This window comes from Procambarus clarkii, chromosome 26 (assembly GCF_040958095.1).
Source record: "Procambarus clarkii isolate CNS0578487 chromosome 26, FALCON_Pclarkii_2.0, whole genome shotgun sequence".
Taxonomy (NCBI): Eukaryota; Metazoa; Arthropoda; class Malacostraca; order Decapoda; family Cambaridae; genus Procambarus; species Procambarus clarkii.
Window position 1 is genome coordinate 19,037,014 of NC_091175.1, and position 22,415 is coordinate 19,059,428.

Below are 22,415 nucleotides of genomic sequence, written 5' to 3' on the forward strand. Positions count from 1 at the left end.
AACTTTATTACAAGTTTTAACAAGCGGAAAATGGGAACAGTTAAGGTTTGTGTTTGAAGGGCTGTTCTAAAGCTATTTTATTTATTATTGATATTATGCAACCCAAAATAGAAGTTTTCTTAAGCTAATACAAATGCCTTTATTAGGCTGCTTTGACCCAAACGGAGATCTTGACAATGGAAATGATTCAATTCAACACAGCTGATCTGCGAAAACACTACGGCTGTTTAATAGGATCGAACTTGCGTTCTTGGACTCCCTGTACACATTCACTATCGACTCGGCCATGATGCGTGTACCCGGGGAATCCATAAACGAGGGTTCGATCCTATTGCAAAGTCTCAATATTTTCCCATTACTACATTACATTCATATGATTACATTGCGCTGTACCGTTTTGTTCACTGAATGTAAATTTCCTTTGTTTTACGTGTAATGCAACTGAAGCTGCATTATTAAAGCTGCGAAACCTTTTTTTTATTTGCTAGCTGAGTGGCAGGGATTGCAATATGCTATTACCATTGCATATTGAAATTCTTCCGTGGAAAATATTAATAAAAAGATGAAATCCAGGAAATAATCCCCAGTGGACACAATATCAATGAGCAGCATCGAACCAACGTCCCACTTTTGTACTCTGCCCACTGGCAAAACCTTTCCCCCCATTTCACCAATTCCAGTATAAACGGGAACATATTAATAGTTGAAGAGAATGCCTCTGTGAGAGCAATAAAAGGAAACACACATCCCATTATAAGTTTCTGGAATATTAGGTACGAGACATTTCAACAATTCGAGTGTGTGTATATAAGGACCTCAACTCTCTCCAAATGGGTCTAATATTATTTTATTTGATTCGTCAATATTCTGTCAAGAAGATTTCAGTCAAAATTATTACAAAACGTTTGTGTACAATGATTTTTACATGTGCTTTCCAGTCTATTGACATGGATTTACCTGAGGGCAACTGTTTCCAGAGTGATGACCTCGACGGGAACAGAAAGCCGGAGGCTTGTCAAAGGTCCCTCCATAATTCCTGATCAATTCAGCGAGAGGGAGAAAAAGAGAGAGAGAGAGAGAGAGAGAGAGAGAGAGAGAGAGAGAGAGAGAGAGAGAGAGAGAGAGAGAGAGAGAGAGAGAGAGAGAGAGAGAGAAGCAGTCAGACAGAGATAGAGAGTCTGAAACAGACAGACAGACAGACGGGTAAACAAAAGGAAAGAGAGAGAGCATTGCCCGAGGAAGTAATTACATATCTAAACAACCCAATGCAGTTTTAGTCCTTTGAGCTGCAAGTCATCAGAGAGTACAATATGTACTCTCGACAGACAGACAGTCAGTTTGAGTGCAGGAAAGGTAATAACTAGGTGAAATATGAACGGTAGACAGTCACTTTTTGTAGAGGATTTTCCCTAGAAATCCTTAGCTAGATATCGGTAAGCAAATATAGATAACAGGAAACAGATAGACAACAGAAAACTCCAATATAAAAAGGAAACAACTAAACAGAAATGAGCTAAACAACGGAAAAAGACAACATCAAACAGTCTATGCATCAGTAAACAGCAAACAACAAGAAACAGCTTGAAAACTCAACAACAGAAAACAGAACTAAATAAGAGAAACATAACGGAATATAACAGGAAACAGAACCAAAATTAGAGCAGGAAACAAGACTAAATATCAGAGAAACAAAACAAGAGGGAGACAGCCCCGGAATGAAGCAATGTAAACAAGGGAGGGGGGGGGGGGAATGGAGGAGGAGAAACAAACACACCTCATTACCCTCCTGGTGTTTGTCGTGCAAACAAGGCCTCTTAGAGAGGGAATCTAACACCATAAAGGTTGAAATTCACTGACTACTCGAAATAGAATCGAGATTCCCCTTTACAGAATGAGGGGAAAGGGGGGGGGGCTGTAGATGAGGGAGCAGGGGGGTGAGGGGGGGGAGGGAGGGTGAGGGGGAAGGGGGGGGGGAGGTGGTTGAAAGGCACTCAGAAGAACGCTAATCAGCTTCCGTAATTGACTGCAATATTGAACTCCTGCTTGGAGAGACTCAAAGCAGTATTGATACTGAAATTAGATATAATTTAAATATAGATATATTCAAACATCACTCGCCACATATCTCACCCAACCTGTCCAGTCGAATAGTACATCGCATTTTTGACGTGAAAGAAGTCCCTCCCCAACGGCCAAAATATGGTGTACTGTAACTCATAGCGACACACAAAAAATTCCCGTTTCAATAAAAACATTATTGAAAAAAATAAGACAAAAGTTTGATAGGTTGGAGCCGGTCGGCCGAGCGGACAGCACGCTGGACTTGTGATCCTGTGGTCCTGGGTTCGATCCCAGGCGCCGGCGAGAAACAATGGGCTGAGTTTCTTTCACCCTATGCCCCTGTTACCTAGCAGTAAAATAGGTACCTGGGTGTTAGTCAGCTGTCACGGGCTGCTTCCTGGGGGCGGAGGCCTGGTAGAGGACCGGGCCGCGGGGACACTAAAAACCCCGAAATCATCTCAAGATAACCTCAAGATAACCTAGTATTGCTTGGAGAGGCTAGGGCTTCGTAAGTACATATTTAACTTTCTTGAATGTCATTTGGGCTAATTCTGTAATACAAACTATGAACTCCTGGGGAGTTCAACAGTGCATATTTGTACGTTTGACCCAGTAGTTGCTATAAGTACTTATCATTTTAGGTGGATAGCTTGAAGCTTTCTTCATGTAAAGAAAATTATACCAGTCGTAGTAGATAGAAGCAAGTTGTAATATACTAGTATATACTAGTAATATGGTAGTATTTCATAATGGGTAAACACACCGGCTAGGCTCGTACAAGCGGCGGCCAACCCCAACTACATATTCATTAATTTTAACAAATTGTTCATTCAAAATTGGAATTTTTTCATATATAAATTAATAATGGTATACGTTAGAATATTGTGTATATTTAGGCATTGGATAGGTTGGGTGTTTAGGTTCGGTTGGCTATTATTTGAATTTGAAGTACGTGGGTGAAGCATTTACACAACCCGTCCTCGACTCAAGTCCATTACATTCAGCGGTCAACCCCACAGACGCATTCATAAATTTTAACATGATGTTCATTCAAAACGGGAATTTTCTCAAGTATAAATTAATATTATAAAATATTAGCATAGTGTGTATAAATAGGCATAGGTTAGGTTAGGTGTTTCGGTTCTGTTGGCGATTATTTGTATTTGTAGTACGTGGGTGAAGCATTTACAGCGTTGTGATTCGAACAAAATTCGTCAGTGAAGCACTTGTTCCGGATATGTTCGAAAGTCAGCAGTTGTGAGTCGTGTGTAAACCGCTTTTCATTCATAAACAGGGGGTTTGGTGGGTGCATGGAATCACTTTTGGATCTTTGTTTGGAGGACGGGCTGCATTTACAGCGCTGCGGTTCGAACAGAATTCGTCAGTGAAGCACTTGTTCCGGAAGTGATCGGAATTCATCAGTTGTGAGTCAGCCCGTCCTCCAAACAAAGACCCAAAAGTGATTCCATGCACCCGCCAAACCCCCTGTTCATGAACGAAAAGCGATTTACACACGACTCACAACTGCTGAAGTTCGAACATATCCGGAACAAGTGCTTCACTGACGAATTTTGTTCGAACCACAACGCTATAAATGCTTCACCCACGTACTACAAATACAAATAATCGCCAACAGAACCTAAACACCTAACCTAACCTACCTACCTATGCCTATATATGCACAATATGCTAATATATTATAATATTAATTTATACTTGAGAAAATTTCCGTTTTGAATGAACAGCATGTTAAAATTTATGTAATGCGTCTGTGGGGTCGACCGCTGAATGTAATGGACTTGAGTCGAGGACGGGTTGTGTGAGTAGTGTGTAAACAGTTTTTCATTCATAAACAGGGGGTTTGGCGGGTGCATGGAATGGAATTTGGATCTTTGTTTGGAGGACGGGCAAAGATCAAACGCTCGTTAATCCAGCCGCCAAACCCCCTGTTTATGAATGAAAAACGGTTTACACACGACTCAAAGCAACCCGTCCTCGACTTAAGTCCATTACATCCAGCGGTCGACCCCACAGACGCATTCATAAATTTTAACATGCTGTTCATTCAAAACGGAAATTTTCTCAAATATAAATTAATATTATGATATATTAGCATATTGTGTATAAATAGGCATAGGTTAGGTTAGGTTAGGTGGTTGGGTTCTGTTGGCGATTATTTGTATTTGTAGTACGTGGGTGAAGCATTTATAGCGTTGTGGTTCGAACAAAATTCGTCAGTGAAGCATTTGTTCCGGAAGTGTTCGAACGAAATGAGTTGTGATTCGTGTGTAAACCGCTTTTCATTCATAAACAGGGGGTTTGGCGGGTGCATGGAATCACTTTTGGATCTTTGTTTGGAGGACGGGCTGCTCAAAGCTGGTGACGTTCGAACAATTAATGAACAGTACTTCGCTGTTCGAACAACAACAACAACGCTGTAAAGACTTCACCGACGAACATCAAATACAACACTGCGTCTTCATGAATAACCACCAAATGCTCGCTAGTTCAGCCTCTAATCTTCTGTTTATTACGAAATAGACTTTAACACACAACTAACAACTGATGTAAGTATTTCTCTCGCCCAGTGCTTCATTGACGTCGTCTGCTCGACTCTGTAAAGGCTTCACTCACGTAATACAAACACAAATAATCCCCAAACGAACAAAAAACACCTAACCTAAGCAATGCCTAACTATGCACAGAAATTCAATGTATATTGACATTAATTTACATACGAGAACAAAGTTGTTTTTATCACACAGTGTGTTAAGACAGAATGGCGTCTTGGGAGACGGTCGCAGCTCTAATAAGCCTGGCCTGAGGACGGGTTGCAGTCGTGTATTTAGGTGTTTTTTTTATTCATAAACAGAAAGTTTGGGGGCTGGAGGGAATGAATATTGGCCTTTGTTGATGAGGACGGGCTGTGATCAGCACGAACTATAATGAGGACGGGCTGTGATCAGCACGAACTATAATGAGGACGGGCTGTGATCAGCACGAACTATAATGAGGACGGGCTGTGATCAGCACGAACTATAATGAGGACGGGCTGTGATCAGTACGAACTATAATGAGGACGGGCTGTGATCAGCACGAACTATAATGAGGACGGGCTGTGATCAGCACGAACTATAATGAGGACGGGCTGTGATCAGTACGAACTATAATGAGGACGGGCTGTGATCAGCACGAACTATAATGAGGACGGGCTGTGATCAGCACGAACTATAATGAGGACGGGCTGTGATCAGCACGAACTATAATGAGGACGGGCTGTGATCAGCACGAACTATAATGAGGACGGGCTGTGATCAGTACGAACTATAATGAGGACGGGCTGTGATCAGCACGAACTATAATGAGGACGGGCTGTGATCAGCACGAACTATAATGAGGACGGGCTGTGATCAGCACGAACTATAATGAGGACGGGCTGTGATCAGCACGAACTATAATGAGGACGGGTTGTGATCAGCACGAACTATAATGAGGACGGGCTGTGATCAGCACGAACTATAATGAGGACGGGCTGTGATCAGCACGAACTATAATGAGGACGGGCTGTGATCAGCACGAACTATAATGAGGACGGGCTGTGATCAGCACGAACTATAATGAGGACGGGCTGTGATCAGCACGAACTATAATGAGGACGGGCTGTGATCACCACGAACTATAATGAGGACGGGCTGTGATCAGCACGAACTATAATGAGGACGGGCTGTGATCAGCACGAACTATAATGAGGACGGGCTGTGATCAGCACGAACTATAATGAGGACGGGCTGTGATCAGCACGAACTATAATGAGGACGGGCTGTGATCAGCACGAACTATAATGAGGACGGGCTGTGATCAGCACGAACTATAATGAGGACGGGCTGTGATCAGCACGAACTATAATGAGGACGGGCTGTGATCAGCACGAACTATAATGAGGACGGGCTGTGATCAGCACGAACTATAATGAGGACGGGATGCCTGACAGCTATCGCTAAGCTGCGAGTGTCCTCATATTTACCTTGTTGATGGTTGGACGGGTCAGGGAGTAGTGAACCACCACTCGCCCCCGCGCGGAGTAGCATCTGTCTGTGTCGCGAACTGCCTGCGTCCCTCCCGCGTCCTCACCAATAATTACTAAAAGCTACGTCAAAGTTTAATTACAAAAGTGCGGTACATCTATTAGAAAATATTTAGAACATGGTGGTGAAATTGGATGAGCGTCCAGAGTGTGCCCAGACACGCACATCATTCCTCCTCTTACCAGGTAAAGTATTGTATGTAGATTTGGGGCAGACTTTTGATTAGTACTTTTGCTTGGATGCTGAGGTGATTGGGAATATATCGCCTGTACATGCAAGGTAAATCCGGCTCTCGTGCTTTGATTTATTGGCTAATCGATTTGTTTTGCTCATTGTCGGCCGGAACCTGGTAGAAAATAGAATATATTATGAAACTTGCTTCTAACGTTCAGCCTGTTAAAAACACGACAGAAGGATGTTTGCACCAAGGAAAGAATGCGTCACCAGAGTACCAAAGGATTCTAACTGCAAGAATTTTTTTCTGTATATTTGCCGGCTTTGAGTCCTATATTTATGACGCTAGATTGAATAATCTGGGAATAAATCCTAACAGGATTGCACTGTTGACTCAGTTGACTGTTGTTCTCTCGCACACCTGCAGTATATATACCTGGGGAAGGGTGGTTCTGAGAGTTCTTCCACTCTCCAAGCCCGGCACATGGGGGCGGACTTGTTTTGTAGTACCTTGGACCAAAAGGCCACTGCTTGGAGCGGTCCGCAGGTCCACATACTCACTATAACCCAGGTGGTCCGGCACTTCTTGCACCCAGCTCGGCCCCCTCTCTTGTTCCGGGAATATTTCTTCCAAACAGCATTGTGTTAACAGTAATTGCAACTGAGTAAGCTTCCTTGCAAGCACACAACGTAACTCTCCCTATTTTCCGCTTGTTACAACTTGTAATAAAGTTGTTACATGTTGTTATAACGTTTTTATGACGTATTAGAACGTTGTTACAACTTCTTATATTAATTGATACAACTTGTTAGTTATTAAAACAACTTCGAACGTTGTATCAACGTCGCAGTTTCGTCGCGTGTTTGGCAGCCTTAACAAAATTATAACTTTCGTTTCTGTATTTCTGTTGTATTTCACACTGTAATGTAGAGTGTAGAGTTAATGTAAAGTTAATATTCCAGGGGCTCTAAACTATAGCACTGTAACATAGCTAGCGTCATGAAGATTGAGAAGTGCTATTTAAAAGTGTTTTCTCGTTGCTAACAACGCAGGTTAATTAGCTGGATGGTGAAGACGAAATAATTTGTGGTGCGTTGGTTATGGTAATGCCAGTGAGAGTTTGTGCGTTAGTGGCTCGTTGTTTGATACCTGTTCATAATTGAATGAACTTTTTGTATACATTCTCTTAATAGATATGTCGAATATTTATCCAAATCACACAGTAATTTATGATGCAAAGCATAGAGCCGAAAATCATGCCCCTAAGTATATAGGGCTATGTCCCCTATATCATGCCCCTATATATATATATATATATTATGTGCGAACAAGCCTGAACGGTCTCCAGACATATATGCAACTGAAAACTCACACCCCAGAAGTGACTCGAACCCATACTGCCAGAAGCAATGCATCTGATGTACAGGATCCCTTAACCACTCGAATGCATATATTATATACATATTATGTATAAAATATATGCATTCAGTATATCTAATTTACCCTTTGCTACTACGTGATAAAAACAACTGAATATTGAGATTAACATGCTAGAGATCGTGGTCTTTCCAACTGTTAGTGTCAGCTTTAAGTCATCCTCGGTGTTTCGCCTCGGCAGTTTCCTCTAATTACACGAAACTGCTTTGATCATGAGCTCGACATATGAGGAAATCTCACTGTTTATATCGCGATATCCAGAGGTACGATAGAGAGCCTCTCTGTAGGCTGTTTTATTTGTTTATTTATTTATATGTATACAAGAAGGTACAGTGGGATTGTGAGGATACATAGTATGGTAATTACAATCTTGTAAAGCCACTAGTATGCGCAGCGTTTCGGGCAGACTAGTACGCGCAGCGTTTCGAGCAGAAACGGGTTCGGGTTTATCGTGATTACCCTTGTATTCGTGGCGAGCCTACCTTACCTAACCTTGAGGTTACCTTGAGGTGCTTCCAGGGCTTAGCGTCCCCGCGGCCCGGTCGTCGACCAGGCCTCCTGGTTGCCGGACTGATCAACCAGGCTGTTGCACGCGGCTGCTCGCAGCCTGACGTATGAGTCATAGCCTGGTTGATCAGGTATCCTTTGGAGGTGCTTATCCAGTTCTCTCTTGAACACTGTGAGGGGTCGGCCAGTTATGGCCCTTATGTGTAGTATAGGCTACAGGCCTAGCTGTAGCCTATTGTATCACCATAGACCAGTTCACGAGGAAGTCAAACTGTAGCATTCTGTATTACCATAGCCATAATCTGGGTCGAAAAGTTGTCGCGTTACACACTTTATCGTGACAGTATTAGGCCTAGTATAGTTATCCAGAAACACCAGTGTTCCCTGCCCAACAAAATCTCCCCCCAACCTCCCCAATATTCCCTGCCCAACAACTACCAATTCTACCAAAATTCCCTGTCAAACAACATCCCTCCCACCCCAATATTCCCTTTCCAACAACTACCCCTCTCCCCTAATATTCCTTGTCCAACAACACCCCCTCCCCTAATATTCCTTGTCCAAATACACCCCCTCCCCCAATATTCCCTTTCCAACTACACCCCCTCCCCCAATATTCCCTTTCCAACTACACTCCCTCCCCTAATATTCCCTGTCCAACTACACTCCCTCCCCCAATATTCCCTGTCCAACAACACTCTCCTCCCGCAATACTTCCTGTCTAGCAACATTCCCCCCCCCCTCCCAATACTCCCTGTCCCACAACACCCCCTCCCCATATTCCCTGTCCAACAACATCCCTTTCTAATATTTCCTGTCCAACCCCCCCCCCCCCAATATTCCCTGTCCAACAACCCCCCCCCCCCAATATTCACTGTCCAACAACATCCCCTCTCTCAATATTCCCTGTCCAACCATAATCCTCCCTCCCCCCCCCCCTCTCCAATATTTCCTGTCCAACACACTGTTCCTCCTCCAACCCATATCACCTCTCTTCACACCAGACTTCCAATATGACTTGCATAAGAGCACCCTCGAACAACAACGCTGACTGCTGGAAGAGGAGGGGGAGTGGGAAGACAGAGAGGGGAATGAGGAGAAAGAGAGAGAGACGAGGGGAGGAAGGGAAGGAGAGAGGGGGTGAGAGGGTGGAAAAGAGTGGGAGAGAAGTCTCTCTTACCTTTACGACCGGCAATGACCCAAGTTGGGTCTCGATAACGGGAAACAAGCACCACTACAAGCACTATCATTGTGTGTTCACTCGTCCGGATACATTGTCGCTGCTTGAAGCCAGCAGCAATGTATCCGGACGCCAGCCTGCTTGCTTGCTTGCTTCATCGTCTAATGCTCGTTGCAGACTGCTGAACGTTCGGTTTATTCGCTCTAATGACGCTGTTTACAGTAATAACGTCTTTTGGTATTTTTGTTTCTTTTTACACAGACTCGAAAATTAAAACATAGAAAAAATCACATGTTCGTAGAGCTGAAGACTCCCCAGAATCTTTGGTTGAGATAATAAATTCGTAGTTTTTTATAATACTGTTTCAGAGGTTTATAAATTCATAATACACCAACCCGTCCTCGACTCAAGTCCATTACATTCAGCGGTCAACCCCACAGACGCATTCATAAATTTTAACATGCTGTTCATTCAAAACGGGAATTTTCTCAAGTATAAATTAATATTATAATATATTAGCATATTGTGCATATATAGGCATAGGTTAGGTTAGGTTAGGTTAGGTGTTTAGGTTCTGTTGGCGATTATTTGTATTTGTAGTACGTGGGTGAAGCATTTATAGCGTTGTGATTCGAACAAAATTCGTCAGTGAAACACTTGTTCCGGATATGTTCGAACGTCAGCAGTTGTGAGTCGTGTGTAAACCGCTTTTCATTCATAAACAGCGGGTTTGGCGGGTGCATGGAATCACTTTTGGATCTTTGTTTGGAGGACGGGCTGAATACTCATAGATGTTCATGGACTCACAAACTCATAAATTTAAAGACTAACAGGCTCATTGTTTTTAAGATTCATAAATTTATTGCAACCCGTCCTCGACACAAGTCCATTCCATCCAGCGGTCGACCCAACAGATGCATTCATAAATTTTAACATGCTGTTCATTCAAAACGGGAATTTATTCAAATATAAATTAATATTATAATATATTAGCATATTGTGCATATATAGGCATAGGTTAGGTTAGGTGTTTCGGTTCTGTTGGCGATTATTTGTTTGTAGCACGTGGGTGAAGCATTTACAGCGTTGTGGTTCGAACAAAATTCGTCAGTGAAGCACTTGTTCCAGAACTGTTCGAACGAAATCAGTTGTGAGTCGTGTGTAAACCGTTTTTCATTCATAAACAGCGGGTTTGGCGGGTGCGTGGAATCCCTTTTGGGTCTTTGTTTGGAGGACGGGCTAATTTATTGATTTTGACTCATAAACTCAAACATTTTGACTCGGTGATTCATTGTTTTGAAGAGTCACAAACTCATAAGTTTAGATACTGATTCGTAGGTTTGAAGACTCACAAACTCATAAAATCAAATACAAGCAGACTCGCAAGCGAAATTGCAAAACAATTATTTTCTTGCGCTTAAATATGATAAACTTTAGTTCATTTTATTATAATGTAAACATCCCATTCAAACTGCTCTTTCTTCAGAGGCTTGTGCGTCTCTGCCCGTCTGGTCAGTGCTGACGTGGATTTCAAGATGGGGGTCCCACTTTCCCCTGTAGTGCCGGCTGAGTCCGTGGGCCTCGAGTTTTCTGGCCAGGCTGGGTACCCTGAGGTGGCGCTGGTGTTGTGTGAAATGCTTCATGTCCCTATGGTCGACGTTTATGGCATCGAGTTGATGATAGCACGTCGGGCGGTTATCAAGTTTACAGAAGAGGTGGTGTATCGGGAGTTTCTCTGTCGCTATAAAGGGCGTAACTTACCCCTGCCGGACGGTGCGGGCACTGGATTCACCTAGTTGTGTTTGCGGGGGTTGAGCTTTGCTCTTTCGGCCCGCCTCTCAACTGTCAATCAACTGTTTACTAACTACTTGTTTTTTTCTTTTTTTTCCACACCACACACACACACACACACACACACACACCAGGAAGCAGCCCGTGACAGCTGACTATCTCCCACGTACCTGTTTACTGCTAGGTTACAGGGGCATTCAGGGTGAAAGAAACTTTGCCCATTTGTTTCTGCCTCGTGCAGGAATCGAACCCACGCCACAGAATTACGAGTCCTGCGCGCTATCCACCAGGCTACGAGGCCCCCCCAGGCTACTGTGATCTTCTCCGGTCGTAGTGGTGCCCCTCACTTATGTTAGTGTTCATGGGGCGCCCTTGGAGTTTCTGGAGGGACTGCTACGGCGGTACTTCGGCCAGTTTAGCACGGTTGTTAGTGTGCGGTTGCACATGTTTTCCTCGGGGACACTCAAGGGTGTGCGGACGAACATTCGTACCCAGGGAATGAAGCTACGATCGGACATAACGTCTTCCGTGAGACTCCTGGGATACCACGTTCGGGTGTTTTACACCCGCCAGCCTCGGACGTGTTATCGTTGTGGCCTTTTGGGCCATCAGGCTGCTGGGTGTTCTGCGCCTGCCATTGCACCTGTGAACCTCTTCAGTGAGGAGGATTTCCCGCCGCTTCCTGTGGAGGAGGCTTCAGTGAGTGTGGATGTGACAGTCTCTTTGGCCGATGCTGTGCCCCCTGTGTTGACTGTTGCACCTCCTGTTGTGGTCGCCTCTCCTCCGGAGGTTGTGTCGCCGTCAGGTGCTCGTCCTGCTCCGGTTGATGTCCCTGGAGGTCCTGTGGATCTTCTGACTGCCTGCTGCACGGCTCCCCCATCTTCGAATTCTTCACCTGCTGCGTTTGTCACTGCGCCCTCGCTGTGTGTCCCAGCTGGGGTGGATACGGCGCCGCCTCCTGTGCCCGGCCTGATACCTCATGTGGGGTAAGATGCTGGCGTTCTTCGTCGAGCGTCGGTTCGCCCGGCTTGTGTTGCACGAGTCAGCCTCCGGATCTGATGATGTGCGGCCGGAGCTTAAGCGTTCCCGGCGTTTTTCTTCTGCCTGGGCTGAAGTTGGCAATTTCGACGACTGTGAATCTTCCGGCGACGGCGGGGTAGCTCCGGTTGCGTAGAGGTGTACGTTGGTGGCGGAGGGGCATCTGCCTGCAGTTGCTGGTGCCGGTGTTTCGGCCTTCCCTTCTGGTGTGGTGTCTGTGGATCATGCTTCGGGTGCGTCGCCTGCGTCGGATGGTTCCGGTTCTTAGTGGGGGGGGGGGGGGGAGGGGGTAGTTCCCCCTTGATGAGGTTCATGGTGAGCTTGGTGACCTGGTGGTGGTGTTGAAAAAGGCTACTGGCTCTGGGGGTTCTGTGACCCCTTCCTCGGTCCTTGTTTCATTGATGGCGGTTTCAACGCCTCTCCGGTCTCCGGCCGCCTCTTATGTATCTTCCGCGGTATCGGTGAAGGTGTTACCGTCTCGGCAGCCATCGCCTTCTTCTCCTGTACGTTCGGCGGCCTACGTTCGCTTCTTCGGTGTCTTCCGCTTCCTCGGAGGGGGTGTATCGCACTCCCCTGCCTCGTTATGTGACTTGCGTCGGCGAGCATCGGGAGTGCCCGTTTCCACCTTATTTGATAATTCCTGAGTTTATGCGGGCCCCGCGGAGGCAGGGGATCGTACCTCTACCGACATGGAGTATATGGTTTGGGAGGCCTATAAGCACAAGTATCCTCTGGATAAGTTTCCTGAGAAATATGTTCCTGTATCTGAGAAATGTCTTCCTATTCCTGGATTCCTTTGTTTGCTGTATGCTGTGGGTTGTTTCCATTTGTGTGCATGGTTGTGGGGTGCGGGTCGCATGTGTGTGTGGGTGGGTGCGGCGGGTTGGTTTTCCCGATTCCTGCGCGATCCGCTTTGTGGTTGTGGGTTTATTTGTGTGGATTGTGTGTGTGTGTGTGGTTCCTGTGCGTTCCGGTGTTTGTTTGAGTGAGTGTCTGGTTGTGGATGTCCTGTTATTATGGTTTTTTTTATTGTACTGGTTGTGCATTTGTGTGGTATTTGGTGGCATTCAGGCTGCTAGCGTGGCCCCAACCCGTTCTCGCAAATTTAATAAGTCAATATTGACTTATTAACTACGTGCATAGGTGACATACTTAACATAATAGATACCCTTAAAAAGATTCATAGAAAACACCGACCATACCTAACCTTGTTAGTATCTTAAGATAAGCATCTTGTTGCTTCGTAATTACAATTATTACCTAACCTATAATAGGAATAGGTTAAGTAATAATTGTAATTACGAAGCAATAAGATGCTTATCTTAAGATACTAACAAGGTTAGGTAAGGTCGGTGTTTTCTATGAATCTTTTTAAGGGTATCTATTATGTTTAGTATATCACCTATGCACGTAGTTAATAAGTCAATATTGACTTTACAAATTTGCGAGAACGTGGCCCAGCCTGGTTTTGTTCTCATTATCATGTATTGCGGTTGTGCTTTTCTTTTTGTTTCTGTTATATATTCGTATTTCCTTGTTATTATCATTTTGTATTGGTGCTTCTCCATGTGTGGTTTACGGGGCCAGTAGGCTTGTTTTGCATTATTATTATGTTCCGATGTTTGGGTTGTTGGGCGAGGGTTTGGCTGCTATGTGTTGTAATGTTGTCATTCAGTACTGTATTCCACTGTGTTTGTAATTATTGTTGTGTTGTTGTGGTCGGCGCTTCCGGCCGGTGTTTTGGGATTTAGAACTTTTGTTATTTTGTAATTTTGCGCGTTTGTTCTTTTGTGTTCTGCTTGTTTTGTTCTAGTTTGTGTTCTGTTTTGCTTTTATTGTACCTATACGCATGCTTGCAATTAAAATATAAATTTATATAATATATATATATATATATATATATATATATATATATATATATATATATGTATATATATATTTTTTTTTATACCTAGAAGGGGATACCACCTCTGGTGCAAGTGTAGGGACCCATAGCCTCGGAGACGAAAATAAAGAGTACTCAGAGAAGACCTTGTGGATCCTCACTGAACACTTTGATATTTTCTTCTCCTACCACCCCTATTCTTTTGGTAAGTGTGTATATTTATCTAACTTTATTTGAAAATGTCATTACTCAAAAAAAGTTACAATATTGATTACATGCAGGGTACAAGGCTGCTTGTCACAAGTTGAACAGCTCCTCCAGCTCCTCAGATGGCGGGCAGGAACCATGAATGCAGTGAGCATTTCCTCTCTGGATGGCTACACTAAGGCGCTGAAAAAGAAAACTGGCAGCTCTAGGGTCTCTAGTTGTTTCGATTAGCTTAGACCCCAACTCCTTCAAAAAGCTAGCAGCACTTTTACCCCAGGAACCAAGTGCCTCTGAGGCAATGGGGACAAAATTGTAGTGGTGCTCAAGGTCTCTGTATTTTCGTGACTTGGCCGCTTCCCGGTGATTGCCAGCTCCTCCTGCTTGTGTAGCACTGAAGTCAACATAGGTATTGGCTAAAGTTGAAACGCAAGTGTATTCCCACACCAACTGTCTACCATTCTTCCAGGGGTTCACCGTGATTCCGTCTGGGTGACGAAATATATATATATTAGTGAACAAATTCGTAATTTTTCCAATATTAACTTCGTAAAGTTGAGTGGTAATTACTTCATGAAGTTAATTAGACACTGAAAGACATAAAAAAAAGCACTCCAATTTGCAAATGACAGAAATTCAGAGATTTAAAGGCACTCTTAACCTGATATTTAGCATTTGATCAGTTGGGAAGATTTATTGGGAATATGACATACTACTTTCAGTAGTGTGTCGTGTGACTCAGGAGTATGTTGTATGACTTGTTCCACTGAAGTTCCATTGAACATTCAAACCATTGATGTTCCTGACTGTTTCATGTTCAAAGAGTGTGCAATAACACTTGTTCGAGGACTGTTCAACAACAATATTCATATCCCTTTGAGGCATTTACTAATACACTCAAGCTTCCAATATTCATAAGGATCAAATGCAAACAAATGAATCCAGAATATAATGTGACATTTAAAGTGATATGTGTTACGGTGCCCTCTCCTATTTCTTTCGTTTGCCCGCTTTAAGAGTCATATCAGCTCTCCCTACTGATTCTCTGAGGTTCAGGGAGCCTATTGATATATGTGGCGACCAGACCGGCTGCCAGTTAAGGGAGAAAGTTACATTATAAGTTGTAAGTAAGGGGAAATTGGCGCCCTGATATAAAATGAAAGAGTATCCCCTAATGCAGATATGACGCTTTGGAAGGGACACTAGCCGATCGCTGATTGGCCGACTTAGGTCGTGGGCGACCAATCAGGGCCCGCCATGACGTCACCGAGTGCCCCAGGCGGCGCCAACGTCAGAGTTGACCTAACCGTGAAGGCGAGAGGACGCACCTCGGTCAGCTCTCAAGGATTTGAGGCTCTACAAGCCTTTCTTAGTGGATTAGAGCTGGCTATCGCAGCCCATCTTACGTATTGGAGACCCCGCGCTTCTGGGAAGCAAAAAGGAACCAAGTTTATTGAGCAAAAGAGTGCCAAACTTGGAAAATATTCGGCGACGACGCTGGGCGGCGACGCTGGACGTTGAGGGCCTGGAAAGGTGTGGCGGGCAAGCCTAGCTGTGACCGGGTCACATCCACTGAGGGTTTTGGAAGGACGACACCGTTGCTAGGACAAGGAGCAACGCCTTGTGGAAGGGGCGAGTGTGGGAAAATAGTGATTAGCTCAGTGCCCATCGATGAACCAGGATTGGGGTAGCTGAATCTCAGGGATTGGAACGGCGACGACGCGAAGGCTCCACGACACCTGAGGACCTGTGGAACGTTCCTGGATCGTCAAGGATCGACTCAGGAAGCGTGGGAACCTCACACCATCGAGGGACAGGCGTCGTGAGCCAGGAATGTAAGGTAGATCATTTTCCCTCCCATTACCCCTTTGTGAGTAGGCTAGTTAGGCCACAATATTTACTTATGTATGTGGCAATAGGACATTAATACTTTAGTAGTAGAATAGGCTGCAAGGCAGCTTGTGTCCAGGACTGTCAGAGAGGACAGTGTGTATGGATGGCAGGACAGTGAAGAAGAGGCGCCGACGTGGTGAAGAGGCCCTCCTGTGTGAGAGTGTGGGACTCCTGTCTTTCTGCCCAGTTGAAGGAGTGTTGGAGGTCGTGGAAGAAGAGGCTGACGATCTCCAGACTTATTATCCTTATTTTCATATTCATGTATTACTTGTGATTGTATGTGTGATCATGTAATTTGCATCAGTAAATTCACACTTTTATCATTGTGTTTAAGTGTGCCTCCATTATAATATTTCTCTATGAGCATACACGAAGGTTATCATAGGTACCTAGGGAACACTACGTTCTCTATAGAAGTTATTATTGCCTGGAGAGTGGTAAAGACAGCACGGACTTATATAAAAGTGTACCCTTAGCCATCCGATCAGTATCAGTGCCTGAATGGTGGCAACTAGTAACGTGGTGGCTAGAGAGAGGTAAAGCCACACAGACCTTCCTGGGAGAGCACCCTGGGCCGACAGTCTAGTAGCAGATCTATGGGAGTAGCAATCTTCTGGCTACAAACAATATATAATACACCCACTGAACTGCATTGCTGGGGTGCAGATATAATAACCCAGCTGGCGACCTTGTTAAGAAGAAGATAGAGAAGACAGGCGGGAAAGGAGTTCCTGCAACCTTTTTGTCTGGCAGGCAAGACTCAGGGAGGTTATGGTTATAAGGCAAGCCCGAGTCATCCTTCACTCCTCCACGGATCTAGGCCGGAACTGTTAACAGTAGTTTCCCCGTGTTTGAATGAAGGGCTTCCAGGGTGAATCAGTGGCACCCCCTTTTGTGTTGGAAGCAAAGACCTGCGGAGGTGGGCATTGTTGGTCCTCTCCTGTGTGACCAAGGAGACTCCGGTGAATCCCGGGAGTTGGAGGGGCTGAGTATTCGGCCTTTTGAGCCCCTAGCAGCTGAGTGCTAGCAGAGCCCCGGCCCACCCCCCGTGACATATGTTAATTTATTTCAAAGACTTTCAACAATTCCTAATGTTTAACGACCACGAATATATGAGTTTATCTTGATTTAACTTGATCAATGCCATTCTTGAGTAATCAAGATCAACATTTGATGCCATTATGATTGGCGTGATCTGGCTGGAGGATTTAAATTCTAGAAATATTTATATCTGGTCTTGAAGGACAGGTCGTTTTTCTGAAGGACAAACGATTTTACTTCACAGAACAGAAGTCGTTTCCCGTGTGACAGCAAGAATGAACAACTTTGACAATTAGGAATTGTCGTTGAACAATTGCGAATAGTTTTGACCTTTAAGACCGTAAACAGGTAAGATAAGAGCAACCCATCCTCCTGTTTAGATAATAGTTGTTTTTACCTATGTGCACCATAGTACAAAGATTGACGTGATTCGGTCACCAGAGGTCGTCGGGTAAGGGTGTGTTTTGCGCGCCGCTCTCAGTGCTGACCCAGCTGTTGGTGAGTCCGGACTGGGGGCGCGACCCTCCAACTGCTTGTATGGCATCATGGGGGGACCCCCCCCCCCCTTCCCCCAATCCGCCGTTCGGAGACGATTGGCCTGGAGTTCTCTGGATGGGCGTCGTACCTAGCCGTGGAAGTGGTTCTTTTGTATATGCTCCGCATTCAGGAAGCTGTTGTGTTTGGTGTACAGCTTCTCACGAACCACCGGATGCTCGTTAAGTTCCGTTCTCCGACTGTTTATAAAGACTTCGTGGCCCATTATGATGGACGTTCGTTTACCCTCCCGGATGACGGTGTACCGTCTCTATCTCCGATCGCTGCTGCTTCCTCACATATGTGGCACTGTATGGGGTCCCTTTTGAGTTCTCAGAAGACCTACTTCGGTGATATTTCGGAAACATGGGACCGTGGTGTCACTCTGGTTGAATTCCATCTCTTCCGGCAGGTGGAAAGGGGGTCTCGAGCGGTACCAGGACCCTCGCCCTGCGTCTCAAGTCTCCTGTTCCATCAACTGTCACATTGATGGAATACACCATGCGCGCCTTCTACACGGGACAGCCTAGAACATGTTTTTGGTGTGGACTTAAGGGGTACCAGGCGGCAGCCTGCACTGGTGTGGCGGCTGCGCCAGGGAATTTGTTTCAGGAGGAGGATTTTTCCCCCGTTAGTGGCTCCGGACCTGTCGCCTTGTGATGGTGTGGTGGAGGTTTCCCTGCCGTCTCCTGCCCAGGTGGTGTTACCGGGTTCCTCGGCTTGTGTACCCGTGCATACGGTTGGTGGTGTGAGTGTACGGGTGGTGGTGTGAGGACCTGCCCCTGCAGTTGGCTTCCTCGCTTCGGCCGGCTTCTTCTCTGCGGGATCCCTCGCCTGTGTTGGTCCTCTCACTTCCGCCAGCTCCGCCTGCCCTGTCTCCTGTACCAGTGTCACCTGTGGGATGTGGTCTTGTGCCCCCTGTCGTCGAAGCTGCTGTGCTTCGGGGTCGTACTTTCCCCGCCGTGGGACGGCCGGCCGAGGGCTCTTCTCGGATGTCTACTGCTGGTGGCGACAGTTCCGACGATCAGCGACCTGTGTTGAAGCGTTATGGGACGACTAGGAGTGTGTCGCCCCTCGTGAGTGGGCTGCTGAATGTGATGTTGAGGGCTCTTTCTCTGTGGAGTGCGAGATTGGTCTGCAGAGGGCTGGTATGGTTTCGGCGGGTGGCTTGGACTCTCTTTATGGACCCTGTTGTAGGGGTGGGGACCTTGGTTCCTGCTTCGGATGCCTCGCTCGCGTCCGTTTGTTCCGGTTGCCCGTGGAGAGTGATCCCCTCCTGCCGAGGATGATGGTGAGCATGTTGGGATGGTGTAGGTCCTGAAAAAGGCTGCTCGTCCGGTGGGTTCCGTGCCCGCGCCCCCTGGTCCGTCGGCGGCGGTATTACCGCCTCTCCAGTCTCCGCTCTCGTCTTCGGTGTCTTGTTTCGTCGGCAGCGGTATTGCTGCCTCCTCAGCCTTCGTCTTCGTTATCCTCTGCTCCGGGGCGACCGCCTCCGCCCGGGTTTCCGCCTGACATAGTGGTTCCGGAGTTCATGCTGCGTCCTCGGCGTCGTGCGGTTGTCCGCCCTACCAAATGGGAGTTGTTAACTTGGGATGCGTATGTTAAAACGTCTCCGAGGGCTGCTAACCCTGAGAAATATGAGGATTCTTTGTATTCTTGACTTTGTTCCTGTTGCACCCGTTTCCTATGTGTTACGGTGTTAGGTTTGTATCTGTATGTATCGTTGTGGTGTTGGTGGTTGCGTGTGTGTGGTTGTGGTTTGTGTTCCCGGTTCCTGTGTGTTCCGGTGTTTCTGCTTGTGGGTTTAGATGTGTCGGTGTGGTTTGTGTTTCCGGTTCCTGTGTGTTCCGGTGTTTCTGCTTGTGGGTTTAGATGTGTCGGTGTGGTTTGTGTTCCCGGTTCCTGTGTGTTCCGGTGTTTCTGCTTGTGGGTTTAGATGTGTCGGTGTGGTTTGTGTTTCCGGCTCCTGCGCGTTCCGGTGTTTGGGGTTTCCTTATTTACTGTGTCGTGTATTTTCTCACTGTCTTTCATGTGATTCATTCTTTGTGTAAAGTTCTTTTTTTTCCGGTTCTGTGTTTGTGTGTTTTGGTTTTGTGTGGCCCTTCTGGCTTGTTTTGTTTCCTTATTCATTGATTCTTTATGTATTTATTGTTTATTCACATTTGAGGTTCTGGGTTCTGCTTTTCAGCTTCATGTCTGCTTCAGTTATTTGTATATATTTTTGTTTTCCTGTCTTTTTTGTACATATCGTGTTTAATTTATATATAAAAAAATACACTCAAGCTTCCAATATTCATAAGGATAAAAAATGCAAACAAATGAATCCAGAATATTATTTGACATTTAAAGTGATATATTAATTTATTTTAAAGACTTTCAACAATTCCTAATGTTTAATGACCACGAATTTATGAATTTATCTTGATTAAACTCTGATCAAAACTTACATATAATACGATTAATATTAATAATTATGATTATAATTGATCAATGCCATTCTTGAGTAACAAGATTAACATGTGATGCCATTATGAATGGCGTGGTCTGGCTGGAGGATTTAAATTCTAGAAATCTGTCCAGTCTTGAAGGACAGGTCGTTTGTCTGAAGGACAAACGACTTCACTTCACAGAACAGAAGTCGTTTCCCGTTTGACAGCAAGAATGAACAACTTTGACCACCAGTGTCGTTGAACAATTGCGAATAGTTTTGATCTTTAAGACCGTAAACAGGTAGATACCAAGCAAGAGAGAGAGAGAAGAGCAACCCATCCTCCTGCTTAGATAAGTTGTTTTTTAACTATGTGCATCATAGTACAAATATTGACGTACTAAGCAATTAGTAGAATTTGGTACTATTCATTTTATAGAGTCCACTAAAATGACGCTAAAAGCAAACTTAAATATTCCTAGGCCTAGTATAGCACATATGTGTACTATATTATGCCTTGGATATCTTGCATTAGGCCTACGAAGGTTAGGTTAGTGTAGTTTGTCTTAGCAACGTAATATATAAATGATTTCCGGTTTGTCCGAATTCAATAGTACCGATTTCTACTTCTAATTGCGTTGTACGTCAGTATAAGTACTACGGTCTTTATCGTTACTCTGAGTACTGCCAAAACAGGAGGATGGGCTGGAGAAGACGATTGTTGAGTGTTTACAATCACCCAAAACCATAAAAAAGAAAGGATTTATTGATCATCTATAGCAGGGGAAGAGACCTTCTTGAAGGTCTTTCTCTTTCTCTTCTCTAAGGTCTCTTTACCTTCTTGAAAGTCTTTCTCTTTCTCTTCTCTAAGGTCTCTTTACCTTCTTGAAAGCTCTTTCTCTTTCTCTTCTCTAAGGTCTCTTTACCTTCTTGAAGGTCTTTCTCTTTCTCTTCTCTAAGGTCTCTTTACCTTCTTGAGGGCCAAGAGCAGCATGTGAACAACTCTGGAGCTGAAAACACCTCCATGCATAGAGACAGGCCAACAAGCCATTAATGTAACAGCGCCCGACACAAAATGAATAGACACAAAAAGCACCTTTTAAAACACACCTCCTTTACCCACTTTGATAAAGTCACTCAATAAATTTTAAGATTTTATTGGGTGGTCTATTTTCAGTGAGGTGTGGCATAATTCACTCGAGAGAGAAGCTTCAGAGGATAATACGACTCGTAACTTGGTTGAGTGAACGTCTTAGTGTTAAGGATGGAAGTCTATTTAAGGTAGAAATTACATTTGCAATACTGGTGAACGCTTCTAGTGTTTCTTGATTACGTGAGGGCCTTGTTCCTGACTTAGAAAACTAGTTATATTGATTGCTTTAATGATTAGAATTGTATCAGTTATGATGTGATAAGGAGTTGAGTTTAACACTTAGAGGACTTGGAGTTGTTAAAGGCAGGTGCCAGTCGTATACACACTTGAACACTTGTGCGAGACAACGAAGTATATGGTAAAGTGGGGACACGGTTATCATCCGTGGGTTTACGTACAGCTTAGTTTACTGAGAGAAGTATTGTTGCGTGGCGCCTGCGCCCAAGCCTAGGCAATGACACTATGCACCAAGACGCACCTGGGCTGACTAGCGACGAAAGCGCTTGGGCACTTCACTGGGCTGACTCCTAAGGAATATTACCGAGATGCCGCCAAGAAAAAAAATGTAGAGGAACTCTACTGAAAGATACATATAGAGAGGGCATAAATAAATTAGTTCAAACTGTTATTTGCACTCTTTAACAAACACACACAAACACACGCAATAATACGAAATAATCAATGAACATGTTCTCTCTCTGTTCAGTTTTTATGGAGGCTGTTGCTTCCCTCCCAGATGGGGTGTGAACATGTGTTCTGCACTGCAATGTTCTCCTTGTTCTCCGAGGGAACACTCGGCCGTCTCTGGGAGTAGTGAGGGACTATTATGAGCCATAACTGATGGTTCAACTCGCCTATGATTATAATAAAAGCAATCACCCGTCATGAAAACAGACTGGGTTTCTGTAATTAGTGTGTCTGATCCACTATCCGTCATATAAGAAGGGCTCTAAAACTTGACGAAGCAGTAAAAGTCGGAAGAGAAACGGAGAATAGACAAACA

General features: G+C 44.9%; 1 protein-coding gene across 1 annotated transcript in view; it reads left to right on the top strand.

The window, feature by feature from the left end:
• Positions 1 to 6,130: 6,130 nt before the first annotated feature.
• The window catches only part of LOC123756847 (ly6/PLAUR domain-containing protein 2), a 206,519-nt gene continuing 190,234 nt past the window's right edge, over positions 6,131 to 22,415 (top strand). The window contains exon 1 of the mRNA XM_069331940.1: positions 6,131 to 6,331. Within this exon, the coding sequence (XP_069188041.1) occupies positions 6,265 to 6,331 (67 nt within the window). The 5' untranslated portion in view covers positions 6,131 to 6,264. The remainder of the gene's footprint in view (positions 6,332 to 22,415) is intronic.